Here is a 16,014-nt window from a genome sequence, read left to right on the forward strand (position 1 = left end):
CTTTCGAGGAGTTTTTATGCGAAATGAATTACCGAAAAGAGGACCTCGAACGAATGATTCAGCCATTATAAACCTTGATGATAAAAATGGTCCTGGAACTCATTGGGTTGCATATAATAAAGTTAAGAACAAAGTATTGTATTTTGATAGATTTGGTAATCTTCAACCACCATTTGAACTTGTGAATTACTTGGGTAATAATCTTCTAATAATGTATAATTATGAAACTTATCAAGATTTTGATACTATTAATTGTGCTCATTTATGTCTTAAATTTTTATGTGGACAGCTTTAATTGACCAAAAAAAAGTATATAAATAAGGGTAAATTGATGAGAGCAATCAGTTTTTAAAAAGACATCATCAGGGATGAATCGTTTACACTGACCATTTCTGGTAATTCATCTATACTAGAAGCTGAATATTTTCCTCCAATAGAATTGTTACCAAATAAAAATTATATTCTTGGACTCGTAGAACTTTTAACTTTTAATTCAATTCCTAATATTGACGTAGGAAATAATAAATTTTATATTGGTAATCAAGTGATTACTATACCTCCGGGTAGTTATGAAATTGAAGATATTGAAAAATATATTCAAAATTCCATTACTGATGGAGCTCAAGTTATAAGTATAAAACCAAATAATAACACGTTAAGAAGTGAACTAAGAAGCAGTCTTAGAATAGATTTCAAACGAAGTGATTCGATTGGAAAACTACTAGGATTTGCTCCGCGACTCTTATCGCCTAACAAAACACATACATCTGATTTACCAGTGGCTATATTAAAGGTGAATTCTATCCGTGTTGAGTGCAGTATTACGACTGGTGCATACATTAATAATCAAAAAGTTCATACTATTCACGAGTTTTTTCCAATAGTGCCTGCAGGATATAAGATTGTGGAAGTACCTTCACACGTCATTTATCTTCCAGTCGCCGTGAAGACAATACATAATATTGAGCTGCGAATTGTTGATCAAGACGGAGATTTAGTAAATTTTCGAGGTGAAACTATAACTATTCGACTGCACGTTAAGTCAACATAATGGGACTGGTGTTTCATAGGAAATCTGGCGGAAGTTATATAAACGAGTCAACATGTCAGAAAACATTCAGTCTTCAATCTGTTCGCAAGGGCTTAATACCTCAGAACGTTCTCTTCCTGAAACAACTCGGTCTGCGAGTTCGTCAAGAAAAAAGAAGAAAGAAAAACCAATAATTAGTGCTCTTTTTATTTGCTGTTGTTGCAATAAAAATGGCAGAGACTTTGAATATTCTAAGTCCAGTAAAATATGATGATTCATTAGCACATTATGAGATTCATTCTCATCAACCTTATGTTTCATCAGCATTCAATAATAGCGATGAGATTCGCATTGCAGTTCAACATCAAGATTTATACATTCTTCCTTGTAAAAGTACATTACATGTACATGGAAGATTAGCAAAACCTAATAATACTGATGTAACAAATACAAAACTAATCAGCAATGGTGTTTCTTATCTATTTAATGAGATTCGTTATGAACTAAATGGTGTCGAAGTTGATCGTTGTAAAAATGTTAGTCTCACAACTACCATGAAAACATACATTTCTCAAACACCAAATCAGATTATATACGCTGAAAATGCTGGTTATCTTGACTTTAATGATGACAGTAGAGTGTCAAATGAGCATGGATATTTTGATGTAAATATACCATTGAGCATGATTCTTGGTTTTGCTGAAGACTATCGAAAAATAGTTGTAAATGCAAAACATGAACTTATTTTGACAAGATCTCGAACAGATCGTAATGCTATAGTTAACATTAATGCAGCTGAGCGTGAAGAATTTAAAATTGTAATTGATAAAATTGAATGGATGATACCATACCTATTTGTTAATGATCGACAAAAAATTGAAATATTAAGATTTATTGAAAAGGATCCACTTATAAGTATGAGTTTTAGATCATGGGAAATGTATGAATATCCACTTATACCTGCAACTCAAAAACATATCTGGACTGTGAAAACTTCGACACAGGTTGAAAAACCTCGATATGTTATTCTTGGTTTTCAAACAAATCGAAAAGATCACCAGGCAAGATATGCAAACTTTTTTGATAGTTGTAATCTCATAAATGTCAAACTATTCTTAAACTCACAATATTACCCTTATGGTAATTTAAATTTAAACTTTAATCAAAACAAATTTTCTCTTCTTTATGACATGTATTGTAATTTTCAATCATCATACTATGCAAAAGAATCTGAGCCTTTACCTTCTAGAAATAATTTTAAAGATTATGCACCATTGGCTGTCATTGATTGCTCAAAACAATACGAATTTCTTAAACAAGCTTCTGTAGATGTACGACTGGAATTTGAATCAAGTGAAAATTTTCCCGCCAATACAGCGGCATATTGCTTGATTATTCACGATCGCATTATTCAGTATAAACCAATCAGCGGCGTTGTTAAAAAAGTAACATAAGTAGTGGGGATGAATCTCAGGGTATAAAAAGGCAGAGCCTGGACGTAATTTCTCAGTTGCTACAACCATGGACTACATCGTGGACATCCAAGGCTTCAAAAGACCCTACAACGACTTCATCTTCAAGGAACTGGCCATTCTACCTCTTGAGGAAGATGCTCAACCGATGGTGTTCCTGTTCGAGCCACCCTGCAGCTGGAGTTCTCTACCTGGGAGATATAAGAGTGAGAATTTATGGTTGATGCACAACTACCATAGACTCAAATGGACAAATGGTGATGTGCCGTATGATGAGTTACGGTCAATTCTTCAGGAGCTGTTGGGTTGTGCACGAGCAATCTACGTGAAGGGGCTTGAGAAAAAAATCTGGCTCGAGAAATATGTAATTAATGTTTACAACCTTGAAGATTTTAATTGCCCGTCAATTAAAAAGCTTAAAACAGAGACAACATCGCATATCTGTACTTACCATACTCTGTTTAAAAAATGGTGTGCAGCAAACAATATATTAATTTTACGAAATTGGGTTTTAAAGCCTATCAATGAATGTGTTGTAAGAAATTTGAATCGAAATGTTGATGAGATTGATTCTCGAAATGAATATTTTACGTCTGCTGAATCACTCAAAGAAAATGTATTATTTTAATCATTATGAAAGTAAAAATAATTTTGATTTTTTTTAAATGAATGAATATATTAAAACTGATATTTCCAGCTTTTTTTCTTTATAACCCTTATTAATTTTTAAAATTTAATAAGTTGAAATAGTGTAGAGGGAACACGTGAGACTATAAATCTCAAATCCCTGGTTCAATCCCGGGTCTCGACAATTTTTAAATTACACAGCCACACAAAAAAAAGAACCCGGGCCGGGGAATGAGACCACCATTTCTTGATGTATTTTGATGCGCTGAACACGAATCTGAAGTCCGTTTAGCTCCATCACGTCAGGATTTCGACATAACCTCAAAAAACATAGCTGATTTTAAATGACAGGAGAAATTTTTTAAATAATGGCAGATTTGCTTGAATCTTGTTACTCGGGGGTTTTTGGGGTCGCTGATTACGAATTTAACGTCAGATTTATAAAATTCAAAATGGCGGATCCAATATAGCGGACGAATTTTTTAAAAGTATTTGGATTTTTACGAATATTGGTATCTAGGGGTTTTGGGAGTCGCTGATTACGAATTTAACGTCAGATTATTCAAATGTAAAATGGCAGATATAGTACGCTGGTCAAATATCTTTATGTTTCTACATGTGTCTGCATCCAGGGCACCTTCACGTGGTGACGGTGGGCAACGGAGTTTGTCCGCTATCCGGCTAAGTTCCTGGATAATGGCTTTGATGCCGTCATGGCAGACACACGTAGGAAACGTATTACGATGCAGGGACTCGGAACACCAGTATCGGCGGTTAAGCAGGCTCTCAGGCGTCGTCATCCAGCAACTGCAGCTCTTCATTGATGGGAAACTTGGCTAATGTAGAGTATAATACGACAAGAAAACAACCTGATATAGACTTAAACTGTCATATTTGTAGCAAAAATCGAGACCTTTTTTGTTATATTTGCAGTAAATTCGAGGTAAAGTCTTTGCGGAACAGGATTGACGAAGAAGTACGTAAACTGTATAATGAAATCTTCGGTTTTGAGATTGATCTATCTTCTAATTGGGTTCCGAACATCATTTGTAATTGTTGCAGAAAGATGATCTTTGGTTGGAAATCTGTTAAAAATAAGGAGTTTATCAAATACTCTTATCCAACAGTTTGGACAAAACCTACATGTGAAGAAGATTGCTACTTTTGTATGAATGAAATAAAAGGTTTCAGTGTTAAAAATAAAAATAAAATTTCATATGTCACCGTTACATCAGTGACATCTGATCAATCTCAAAACCGAAGATTTCATTATACAGTTTACGTACTTCTTCGTCAATCCTGTTCCGCAAAGACTTTACCTCGAATTTACTGCAAATATAACAAAAAAGGTCTCGATTTTTGCTACAAATATGACAGTTTAAGTCTATATCAGGTTGTTTTCTTGTCGTATTATACTCTACATTAGCCAAGTTTCCCATCAATGAAGAGCTGCAGTTGCTGGATGACGACGCCTGAGAGCCTGCTTAACCGCCGATACTGGTGTTCCGAGTCCCTGCATCGTAATACGTTTCCTACGTGTGTCTGCCATGACGGCATCAAAGCCATTATCCAGGAACTTAGCCGGATAGCGGACAAACTCCGTTGCCCACCGTCACCACGTGAAGGTGCCCAGCTATGGGATTCCGTTTAGCAACGGCGCTAAGTAGTGCTACGCTAAGCTACGCTACGCTTAGCTACTCTACGGATTCTTCTAATTAAAAAACAACTTAAAAACAGTACAGTACAGTACAGTACAGTACAGTACAGTACAGTACAGTACAGTACAGTACAGTACAGTACAGTACAGTACAGTACAGTACAGTACAGTACAGTACAGTACAGTACAGTACAGTACAGTACAGTACAGTACAGTACAGTACAGTACAGTACAGTACAGTACAGTACAGTACAGTACAGTACAGTACAGTACAGTACAGTACAGTACAGTACAGTACAGTACAGTACAGTACAGTACAGTACAGTACAGTACAGTACAGTACAGTACAGTACAGTACAGTACAGTACAGTACAGTACAGTACAGTACAGTACAGTACAGTACAGTACAGTACAGTACAGTACAGTACAGTACAGTACAGTACAGTACAGTACAGTACAGTACAGTACAGTACAGTACAGTACAGTACAGTACAGTACAGTACAGTACAGTACAGTACAGTACAGTACAGTACAGTACAGTACAGTACAGTACAGTACAGTACAGTACAGTACAGTACAGTACAGTACAGTACAGTACAGTACAGTACAGTACAGTACAGTACAGTACAGTACAGTACAGTACAGTACAGTACAGTACTTATATTACAATTTAAAAAAAACGAACAATCATCTCCATGCTTAACATAAACATTTATTTTAACCCTTTTATAACCCTTGGATACATTGTAAACAATTTTTACCGCTATCTTAAATAATTATGGTAACGAAAACTAAAAAAAATTTGATTTTTTGAAAAAAACTCAGTGTATTCTCCTCTTAAGTGAATTTCAATTTGTGTTATAGCTAGTGACTTTGCGCTACGCTCCGAAGCGATTACACCGTAGCGATTTGGAACAAAATCTTGACCAATTCGCTAACTCGTAGCGCCGATAGACTTTGTTTTTTATCTTACACGCCACTAATTAATTTTTTTGACAAAATTCAAACGGGAGTTGATCTTGATTATCATATACAATAAGTCTGTAAAAAAAATTAATTTTTTAGTGCTAATTAATGCAATGCGCTACTTAGCGCCGTTGCTAAAAGGAATCCCATAGCTGGATGCAGACACATGTAGAAACATAAAGATATTTGACCAGCGTACTATATCTGCCATTTTACATTTGAATAATCTGACGATAAATTTGTAATCAGCGACTCCCAAAACCCCTAGATACCAATTTTCGTAAAAATCCAACTACTTTTTAAAAATTCGTCCGCCATTTTGAATTTTATAAATCTGACGTTAAATTCGTAATTAGCGACCCCAAAAACCCCCGAGTAACAAGATTCAAGCAAATCTGCCATTATTTAAAAAATTTCTCCTGTCATTTAAAATCAGCTATGTTTTTTGAGGTTATGTCGAAATCCTGACGTGATGTAGCTAAACGGACTTCAGATTCGTGTTCAGCGCATCAAAATACATCAAGAAATGGTGGTCTCATTCCCCGGCCCGGGTTCTTTTTTTTTGTGGCTGTGTTATTATTTACAACTATTGAAAATTTTATTATTATTTATTAAAATATTATTATTTAAATAATTTATTAATTATTTTAATATTGATTTAAATAATTTATTAATTATTTTAATATTGATTTAAATAATTTATTAATTATTTTAATATTAATTTAAATATTATAATTTTGATATTATTCAGCTATAAAAATATTTTTAAAACTAAGAAAATTTTGAATCAACCATTATTTCATGTATTGGAAATACTCAACTGCTCTAATACCGCATGCGCTGTGCGCGTTGATGCTCCCGCGGCAAGTCAACACTCTACAAGTTGCGCGCGGGAATCCCCCATCACAGCGGCTCGCGGGGAATTCCCGTCCAATAGAAATTCTAAAATATCAAAAATTTAATGAAAAAAATTTTTTTTGGTAAAATGGGGGGGGGGGTATACTAAATTGTTTGGTTAAAAAATTTTTTTTTTAATTTTAAAAATATACTCTTTTGCGCAGATACTTTTGCACATTTATTTTATGCGCACCAATTTTTTTGCACATCTATTTTATGTGCACCAATTTTTGCGCATTTAAAGTGGGGATTGTACATTGCTGGGGGTTGAATTTTAAGTATAAATAGAGCCTAGTATGAGTGAATTTTTCATTCAACCTTCTCCAAGTTGGCCGAACATCATCTCCAAGAGCAACCGAAAACTTCAGAAGCAATGGACCTTCAAAAAATCAACGCTGTTGGACGTGTGGAGAAATTCCTACCCACGAAACCGCTGTCCGAGCTGACTCCTGGAAGCCAGTTCACCGTCACGAAGCTGCGCAAGGTCCAATCAAAGTTTGGTGAACGGATTGTTGCCGAACTTGAGAAAAGTTTCAACGTATTCCTGCCTGCCCGATTTACCAAGGCTTTTGCGGATGACAGCGCCACCTGGTTGTCTATGCGGGATAAAGCGGCTGATGAAAAATTGTCCATGAAGTATATTGGCGGCGCTTATAACAATATTGAATTTAAGAAAATCGAATAAAATTGACTTTTATCTAACCAATTTTTTAATGTTTACCCAAAAAAAATAACTAATATAAATTTTAATGTATTTACCTGTTTTTACTTTAATAAAAATTATATATGCTTCTTATTTTATGTTATTTTTTAATCTTTGTGTTTTATGTCTATGTATACTTTAAAAATAAAAGACAGTTTTGTTTGTTTTGTTACAAAATATTTTTTTTTTCTACATATTTACATGTGTACGAAGTAAATGTAATTTATACATACTTACATGCGTTGTACAAATTTGTATTATGTAAGAAAAAAAGAAGGAAATAAAAGAATTTCAAAAAAAACACAAAACAAAACAAAAAATAATAGAGTAATAAAATTAAAAAAAAAGGAAATGAATATAAAAAAAGTGAATATCAAACGAGAAACAAAACTTATCTTGGAAACATTGTAATCAAAAAAATTTTTTTTTACTTGAGGTAAACTTTATGTTCCAAGATTGTAATCATTGGAGAAATTAACGAAAATCGTTCAAAATTTAAGTTGTGCATTTTAATAATCTGCTTCATCAGATGATACATATAGCTGTATTTGTAAGGGTGGTATGGATAAGTCTACTAGAATATTTATGTTATCCAATATAGGTGTTGTTTCTTGTGTGTTCGGTTCCCGTGGTGAAAATGGTGACGGTGGTGGTGGAAGCATTAATAATTGTAAAAGTGTAAGTGGTATTAGTGGTGTTGGAGTTGATGATGGTTTTATTGGTGGTGTTTTTATTGGACTAATTAGAGCAGGTGGAGTATCATACCGTTGTAGAAAAAAATTGTTCAATTCGTCTTCTGTGGGCATTGACGGTAATGGTTGTGTTGTCGTTGAGTGAGATTTTGGCTGTTTTGTTTCATGTGTTTGTTGATTTTACTCTGTTATTTGTATGAGTTGTTCATTTTTCAGTTTCGTGTTCATTGCATGTGGTTGAGGTGTGTTCCTTATTTTCCTCATTATTTTCTGTATATTTGTTAGTGTTTGCTTAGGTTTTTGTACCCGTGTCTGCTTTCTTTGTTGAGTTTTCTGCTTTTTTTGGTTAGATTGTTCTCTTTGTAACTGTTCTGTTTGCTTTACATCTTGCGTCAACTGTTTTTGTGTTTTAAGTTTTTTTGCTTTAGATTTTTTCTCTTCTGACTGTTCTGTTTGTTTTGATTCTTGTGTCAAAAGATTTTTTTCTTCATTTAATTCTTTGGGTAGTGGAATACAATATAACGGTTGTGTTTCTTGAGTAAAATGATTTTTTGAGTCACGTTTTCTTTTATTAGAGTTTTTCAACTGTACCTGTTCTGTTTGTTTCGATTCTTGTGTCAAATGGGTTTCTTTTGCTTTTACTTTAGATTTTTTCCCCTTTATCTGTTTCGTTTGTTTTGTTTCTTGAGTGAAATGATTTTGTGTATCATTGAATTCAACTGGTAATGGAATACAATTTAAGTGTTTTGTTTGTTTGTTTCATTTTGTTTGTCTTCAAATTTTCGCTTACAATCATTTAGTATGTTTTCAGTTTTTTGCTTACAATCATTAAGTCGTTGATTAAACTCTTCACCAGTTCCAGTTGTTGTGATGGTACTATTCAGCATTGCCGCTTCTTTTAACTGCTCACTTATTTCGAAAAGAGAAATTCACTTCTGATGGATTGCTGCGATTTGAATCAACATTTGTCGAATTTCTTCTTTCACTGTCTATTTTTGACGGATCTGTGAATTTAAAAGACAACCTTAATCAAACTATATTATTTATTCTGATTATATAATGTAAAAGTTTCAATATTATACATAGGAAAATAATTGATAAGTTTTTTTTTTACATCATGCATGGTAAGTATATTGTACCATTTTGATGACAATATACGCTCCACGCAAATTAGAAAAATAATATTAACTGTTTTCATAGGTCAAACTTCAAAAAAAATTATTAATTAAGAAAATGATTTATTATAAACTAGTTTTTATATTACCCTTGGCGGATTGGTTCACGCGTATTTTGAGCGATTTCGCTTAACTTCGCTTAACTTCGGTTACAGTGAAAATTTATAGATGAATTGTTATAAAAAATGATATAAAAGTGAAAAATAAAGGTAAATTAGTGTTTATATATATATATGATTTATAGAAAAATTCGCGGAAAATTCATGGAACACGAGGTTGAGATTGAAATTCTGTTTAAAATGTATAAAAATTGATGAAATTGATAGTAGCTATAATTATTAAGTAAGTTTTATGCATTTTAAGATGATTATTGTTAAATAATTATAAAAATTTAATGTATTTATTAATTTCAATCTATTACAGATTATTAACAATCTTTGTCGATAAAATCAATATAGACGCGCATTTTAGGAGGTAGGTGGCAGTACACTTTTTTTAAAAATTTTTCTGTATTTTTTTTATCAAAAGCTAAACTCTTATTTATTAAACGGAAATATTGGTGAAAAAAATTTATTATGTAATCAAAAATATTGATGAAAATTTATATTTTTTATTAAAAATATGTGTGACAAAAATTTATTTTTTATGAAAAATATTACCAATATTTCTGTTCAAAATTAATATCTGTAACCTTTTTTTGATAAAAAAATTAATTTCATTGACAAATATTTTTGATAAAAAAATTAATTTTTTTAACAATATTTTTGATCAAATAATTCATTTTTAACATTTTTTTTATAGAAATAATTAATTCTTTCATTCCTTTAAAACTTAATTTTTTTACCAATTTTTTGATAAAAAAAATAATTTTTTTAGACATATTTTCGATAAAATAATCCATTTTTTACCAATATTGCCGTTCAATTAATAAGAGTTTTGCTTTTGATTAAAAAAAATAAATCTCTATTGATTTTATCGACAAATGTTGATAATAAACTGTTATAGATTGAAATTAATAAATACATTAAATTTTTAGAATTTTTTAACAATAATCATCTTAAAATGCATAGGGTCATTTGGGGAAAATGTAAACTAGGGGTAAATGTAAACAGCAGATATTGCAGCTTAATTTACACATTTAAAATTAAGTTCCACCCCAATATTTTAACCTCAGCTCACCTGCAACAGGTTCTGAGTATTGCCAATTTTTTTTCGACAATTGTCAAAGCCATACTCCAATTTGTAGCTTAATGCATGAAAGATTGAAAATCAAAGTTTTACTGTTTCAGTATTTTGTCTCGCATTTGAATAAAAATGAACTAAAAATTCAAACTAAAATTTCTAATTATTCCTTATGAATCCCTTAACAAAGGCTGACTTTGATTTTTGAATTTCGTCAATTTAGTTAATAGATAATTAAGTGTTTACGTTTACCCCGAGAATTCGAAAACTCGGGGTAAATGTAAACAGAATTTCTGCTGCATTTTAAAAGAAAATAATTGAATAAATTTGTTTCTTTTTCACAATTACATTATTTTGGCCCTGTAAAATTACATAAAAACGAAATTGGATCTTCTTTTGTATCTCCTTCGTGTTAGTCAGTTGCAGGTATAGACCTGCATAGTATTGCAAAGTGCATTTACGTGTTTAAAATATAGGAAAGCGATTTTTCACGATTGATGAATAAAACTCAGGTACGTAGGAATCCTAGAATAAGAGTGAGTGATTGATTGCTTGATTGATTGATAGATTGATTGATGGATTGATTGATGGATTGGTTGATTGATTGGACGATTGATTTATGGATTGGTTGATTGATTGGTGGATTGGATTGATTGGTTGATTGGATAATTGATTTATAGATTGGTTGATTGAGTGGTTGATTGGTGGATTGCTTGATTGATTGACTGATTGATTGGTGGATTGATTGGATGATTGGTTGATTGAGTGATTGATTGGTCGATAGATTGGTTGCTTGGATGATTGATTTATAGATTGGTTGATTGAGTGATTGATTGGTGGATTGATTGGTTGATTGATCCGCCATTTTGAAAATTTTAAATTTGTCTTCAAATTCGTATTCAGTGACCTCAAAAACCCCCGAGTAGCGAGATTCAAGCAAATTTGATCAATTTTTAACAATATTTTTATGTTTGTCCGCCATTTTAGATCCGCCATTTTGAAATTTATAAATTCGATTTTAGAATCTTATTCAGCAACCTTAAAAACTTATTTTCACTAAGTTGAATGAAAATCTATTAAAATTTATTGAAGTTATTCAAGTTTTTACATTACTAGTTTTGTTATGGTAATGATTGCTTATTTTATATGTTGCATATCAATCAATTGGTTCAATTATTTTACATCTACCAAGAATTTTTTTTCAGTTTTTACATCCCTTTACACAGTAGTATACTTGGGATAACTTTTTTCTTAAACCTCTTTAAACTACAGGTGTGTTTACATTTACCCCGAATTTTGGGAAAATTTCAAAATCTCGGGGTAAATGTAAACAGTCAGTTTTAAGCGATTCAAGTTGATCAATATTTTTTTGTACCTCATAAAATGTTTCTAGGGAAGTGAAGTAACAAGTTCATCCAGTAGAAAACCTGAAGTATTGCTTTTTAAAATAAAAAACTTACGTTATTGTCGAAACTAAGCAAATCCGTTTACATTTACCACAAATGACCCTAAAACTTATTGATTTTAATAATTATACTATCAATTTCATCATTTTTTATACATTTTAAACAGAATTTCAATCTCAACCTCGTGTTTCATGAATTTTCCGCGAATTTCGTGGAGCATTCGCATCGCATACAATTCGCCAGGGTTATCACAATTTTTCCATAAATCATATATATATATATATATATATAAACACTAATTTACCTTTTTTTTCACTTTTATAGTATTTTTTTTAACAATTTATCGATAAATTTTCACTCTAAGCGAAGTTAAGCGAAGTTAATCGAAATCGCTCAAAATACGCTTGAACCAATCCGCCAGGGATTGCAGTGAAAACATTACATTATTAACAAATTGACAAGTAGTGTACAACGCAGTTCCAAGCAAATGCATTTTTCACATATTTTGATATATTTTATGTTGTTATTTCACACATTGGTACAATGTTTACATCTAAGTGAAAAAGAATAATCTTTTAGTACTGTCGTGAAAGAGGTTTTATATGTTTTGTTATAGAAGCGACAGTAAATGTAAATACTTAACAAAAAAAATATTTTCCATATAAATACTCCCTACATATTAAATATTGGTTTTCTTATATCTTACCTCATCATCTCTTCTTTGAAATTCTTCTTCTTTTGTTTTGTCGATTTGTGATTTGTCGATTTCGTAATTCAACAACGGCAAGTGCATTATTCGCTTTCTCGGATCTTCTAAACTCACGTTGTAAATTATATTTCCTTGTGTAATCAATTTATTCTCACTCACTTCTTTATTTTTTTCCTCCATGATTATAATCAATATCAAAATAATTTTCACTCAAGAGTAGGATTTTTTAAAAACAGAGATTTGGTTTCAATCTTAAGAAAATAAAAATGTGTTCTCAAAGAAACAGTAGTTTAAAGCTACATTCACAATAAATTCCAAACGTAAGGGTGACATAAGGTTGCATAAGGGTGTGGTCACTACTGCTCAAGAGAGACTCATTCAAATTTCTATGGTTAGTGTTTAAAGTTAGTTAAATTACCGAGAATGACATTATTACTCAGAATAAAACCAACTATTAAATTCTCTGAGAATTTATGAGAATTTAATTTATTAAAAATCATGTAAAAAATCTAAGGTAAAACTATAAAATTTGAATATAAATGTAACATAACCTCACTCTTGTGATTAAGGCCAACGCACAATAGGTTCGCGAAAGTCGTTCGCGAACAAGATGCATGAGATAGGAAAGGAAACGAATATATCTCTGTCCTTTTCTAACACATGTTTCACGTTTGCGAACGTCTTTCACGAAGCTATTCTGCTTAGGCCTTTATACAAATTAGTTTGTATACATGTACACTCGGGCAAAAAGTAAACGTAAGAATGAATTAGAAAAAGATAGGTATATACTTCGTCCTTTTCTGCGTTGGCCTTAAGTCTCCGAGTGTATATAGCTTAAAAATTCTTATAGATTATAATTCTAATACAAATTCTTTTAAATTCTCTTAAATTCTGTTCAAGAAAGTAAAATACGATAATTTCTCTGGTTATATAACCCTAACTTTAATTCTTGAGATTTGAAGAATACTATCTATGCTAACTCGCTTAAGGGTGAAATCACATGGAGGTGTAAAACAAGATCTCATAAGAGAAAGAGAGAAATCAACAACACAGTAAGTATCAATAACAACGGCGCCACCGCCAAGATATAACGCATTGGAGAGAAAGAGAGATATAGGTTGTGAGAACACCTTTAACTAGAAAGTGAGTGTAAATTGAAAATCGAACATCAGCGCCATCGAAAGTAAAACACAACTGATAATAGCTGGAGTGACACACGATTGTGAGAACACTTTGATGAGACCAATGATGAGAAATGTATCGCAGAGACCAGAAATTTATTTAGAGTGAATTTAGTTCAAAGTTTGTTTTTAAAAATATATTATTTCCGTTTTCGTCGCAATATTAAATAAGTGAAAGATTTTTTTTTGAAAAAATATTTTTCCTACAAGTTTATTTAAATGTTTAAAAAACTTTACAAAATTATTAATTAAAATTAAAACAGGTACAAAATATTTTTTTTTCTTTTTTTGTGTTTATCTTCTGTGATAGGGATGATGGCGGTGGACTCTCGGATGACTGCCACGATGATGGTGGTCAGGATGACGTCTCGGTCGATGTTGACGACATAACTTATGTCTTTGACAGCTTTCGCATCTGGCAATACTGGCAATCTCAGCGGCATTTGGGAAACGGTTTCTCTCTGTCGCACTATGTCGGTGGCAAAGTCTATGAAAGAATCTCCTTCTAAAGCATCTTCGACACTCCCTAACCTCCTCATCCAAGGAAACGATCGAAATGGACATTTTCATAGAAATTGCCATCCTCGGTCATGAAATTCGGAACCTCGTCATCGCCAACCTCGTTCACGACAGTCGGAACCTCATCATCACCATCCTCGATCACGATAGTTGGCATCTCATCTTCACCATCAGAGACTAGGATCACAGTGTCTGCCTGGCTGCTAGGAACTTTCTCCATCTTTGTTGATGCTCGTCCAAGTCGTTCAGAAAGGCCGGAATGATGTAACAACGCTAAGTGCTCCTGCTTATATACCCTAGACCCCCACTGACCAACCCAAACTGCCACCACCTTCTTTAGCAAGGGCTGTATATATCACGGGTTCAACGGGGCCCCGACAATTATTTTATTCTATTTTACTTATTTATTTTATTTATTTATTCTATTTTACGTATTTATTTTATTTATTCTATTTTACTTATTTACTTTATTTATTTATTCTATTTTACGTATTTATTTTATTTATTCTATTTTACTTATTTATTTTATTTATTTTATTCATAAAATCATTTATTATTATATACTCAATAACACGGATACACACATGCATGTAATGCGCACGCACCCAAAGCACATGTCGCTTTAGGGAACTAAACTTCAACTATTGGACACTCGGTCGGTAAAACAGTTCCCTACCCTACCGACCGAGTCAAAAATTTTGTCAGATCCCTACCTTACCGACTGATGGTAAGTTACCGGCTGATGGTAATGCAGAAATCTGCAATACCGACTTTTTAAACTGACTTCAACTGATTGTGGCGCCATCTAGCGGCAGCCACTGGAACTAATTATCGACCTCAAGTGGTAAAGTAGGAATCTACATTACCGACTGAGGGTAATTACCGACCGACGGTATGTGACAGTGGCGCCATCTAGCGGCAGCCACTGGAACTAACTGCAAGTAGTGGCATAGCTATACTACTCGTGTCAATTTACAACTTGCCATTGTAAACTTACAACAAAAAGTTGTGCTATCTGGAATATGGAACATCAGAACATGATGCGAAAAAGTGTTTCATATTGAGTACATGTTTCATCTGGCATTTTCGCCGCTAGGTGGCAGCTACTAAACACGTGTTCACATGTGTCTCGGTTGATTTTGTTTAAATAAAACGGTTTAAGTTTGGTCTGTTCTTTTACAACCTTATAGTTATAAACATTATTTTGTGCTGGTTTTTAGTGAAAGTTTTTTATTATCTGCACCATTTGCCTTAACTTGGCTCTCTGATTTGAATTTTTTCTAACCTAACATTGGACTGATATACTTGTGTGAAGTTTTTTGTATATGTAACTTAAATTGGAACTGCTTTCGTTCAATTTACTTTTTATTTTTATTTGAATGATTATTTGTGTGCAAAAATGGCCTCTAGTGTTGAAAATTGTGCAAAATGTGGTAAAGATATTACACGTGCTATTCCTACTTTGTGTAGGAAGTGTAATCTTCCTTATCATCCCAGCTGTGCATTACAGCTGTCTACTTTGCCTGATGGGTCGTTCACCAAATGTTGTAAACCTAGGTCATTGTCTCCTTCAAATAATTCTCAATCTTCACAAACCTCTGTTAACTTGGATAGTATTTTGAGAGCTATTAAGGATTTATCAACAACAGTTTCTGATAATTTTGCCAATATGACTGAAAACATGTCAGATATCAACAAAAAACTTGATGACACACTGTGTAGGCTGAGTGATATGGAAAGCAGAGTTGTTGATTTGACAGAGCGTCTTAATGTTCTCGAAGAGAGAATTGATAAATCT

The 16,014-nt window shown here is 32.6% G+C and overlaps 1 protein-coding gene and 1 non-coding gene across 2 annotated transcripts; both read left to right on the plus strand.

The window, feature by feature from the left end:
- The first annotated feature begins 1,260 nt into the window (after positions 1 to 1,260).
- Positions 1,261 to 2,484, plus strand: LOC127289998 (uncharacterized). The gene is made up of 2 exons (XM_051318333.1): positions 1,261 to 2,170; positions 2,258 to 2,484. Exons 1-2 carry the CDS (start codon positions 1,261 to 1,263, stop codon positions 2,482 to 2,484), a joined length of 1,137 nt encoding a protein of 378 aa, XP_051174290.1.
- Positions 2,485 to 3,242: 758 nt separating this feature from the next.
- Positions 3,243 to 3,313, plus strand: Trnay-aua (transfer RNA tyrosine (anticodon AUA)). Its single transcript has one exon. It is a non-coding gene; the product is annotated as a tRNA-Tyr (tRNA).
- Positions 3,314 to 16,014: the final 12,701 nt, after the last annotated feature.

The sequence above is a fragment of the Leptopilina boulardi genome, unplaced genomic scaffold, assembly GCF_019393585.1.
Source record: "Leptopilina boulardi isolate dan_hultmark-lab unplaced genomic scaffold, ZJU_Lbou_2.1 LbouV2_54, whole genome shotgun sequence".
NCBI lineage: Eukaryota > Metazoa > Arthropoda > Insecta > Hymenoptera > Figitidae > Leptopilina > Leptopilina boulardi.

Bases quoted from the DNA above. Each gene is read 5' to 3' on its own strand.
- LOC127289998 (XM_051318333.1), top strand. From the start codon at position 1,261: ATGGCAGAGACTTTGAATATTCTAAGTCCAGTAAAATATGATGATTCA. The intron at 2,171-2,257 runs GTAATTTAAATT...ACTATGCAAAAG, and splicing joins CTCACAATATTACCCTTATG to AATCTGAGCCTTTACCTTCT.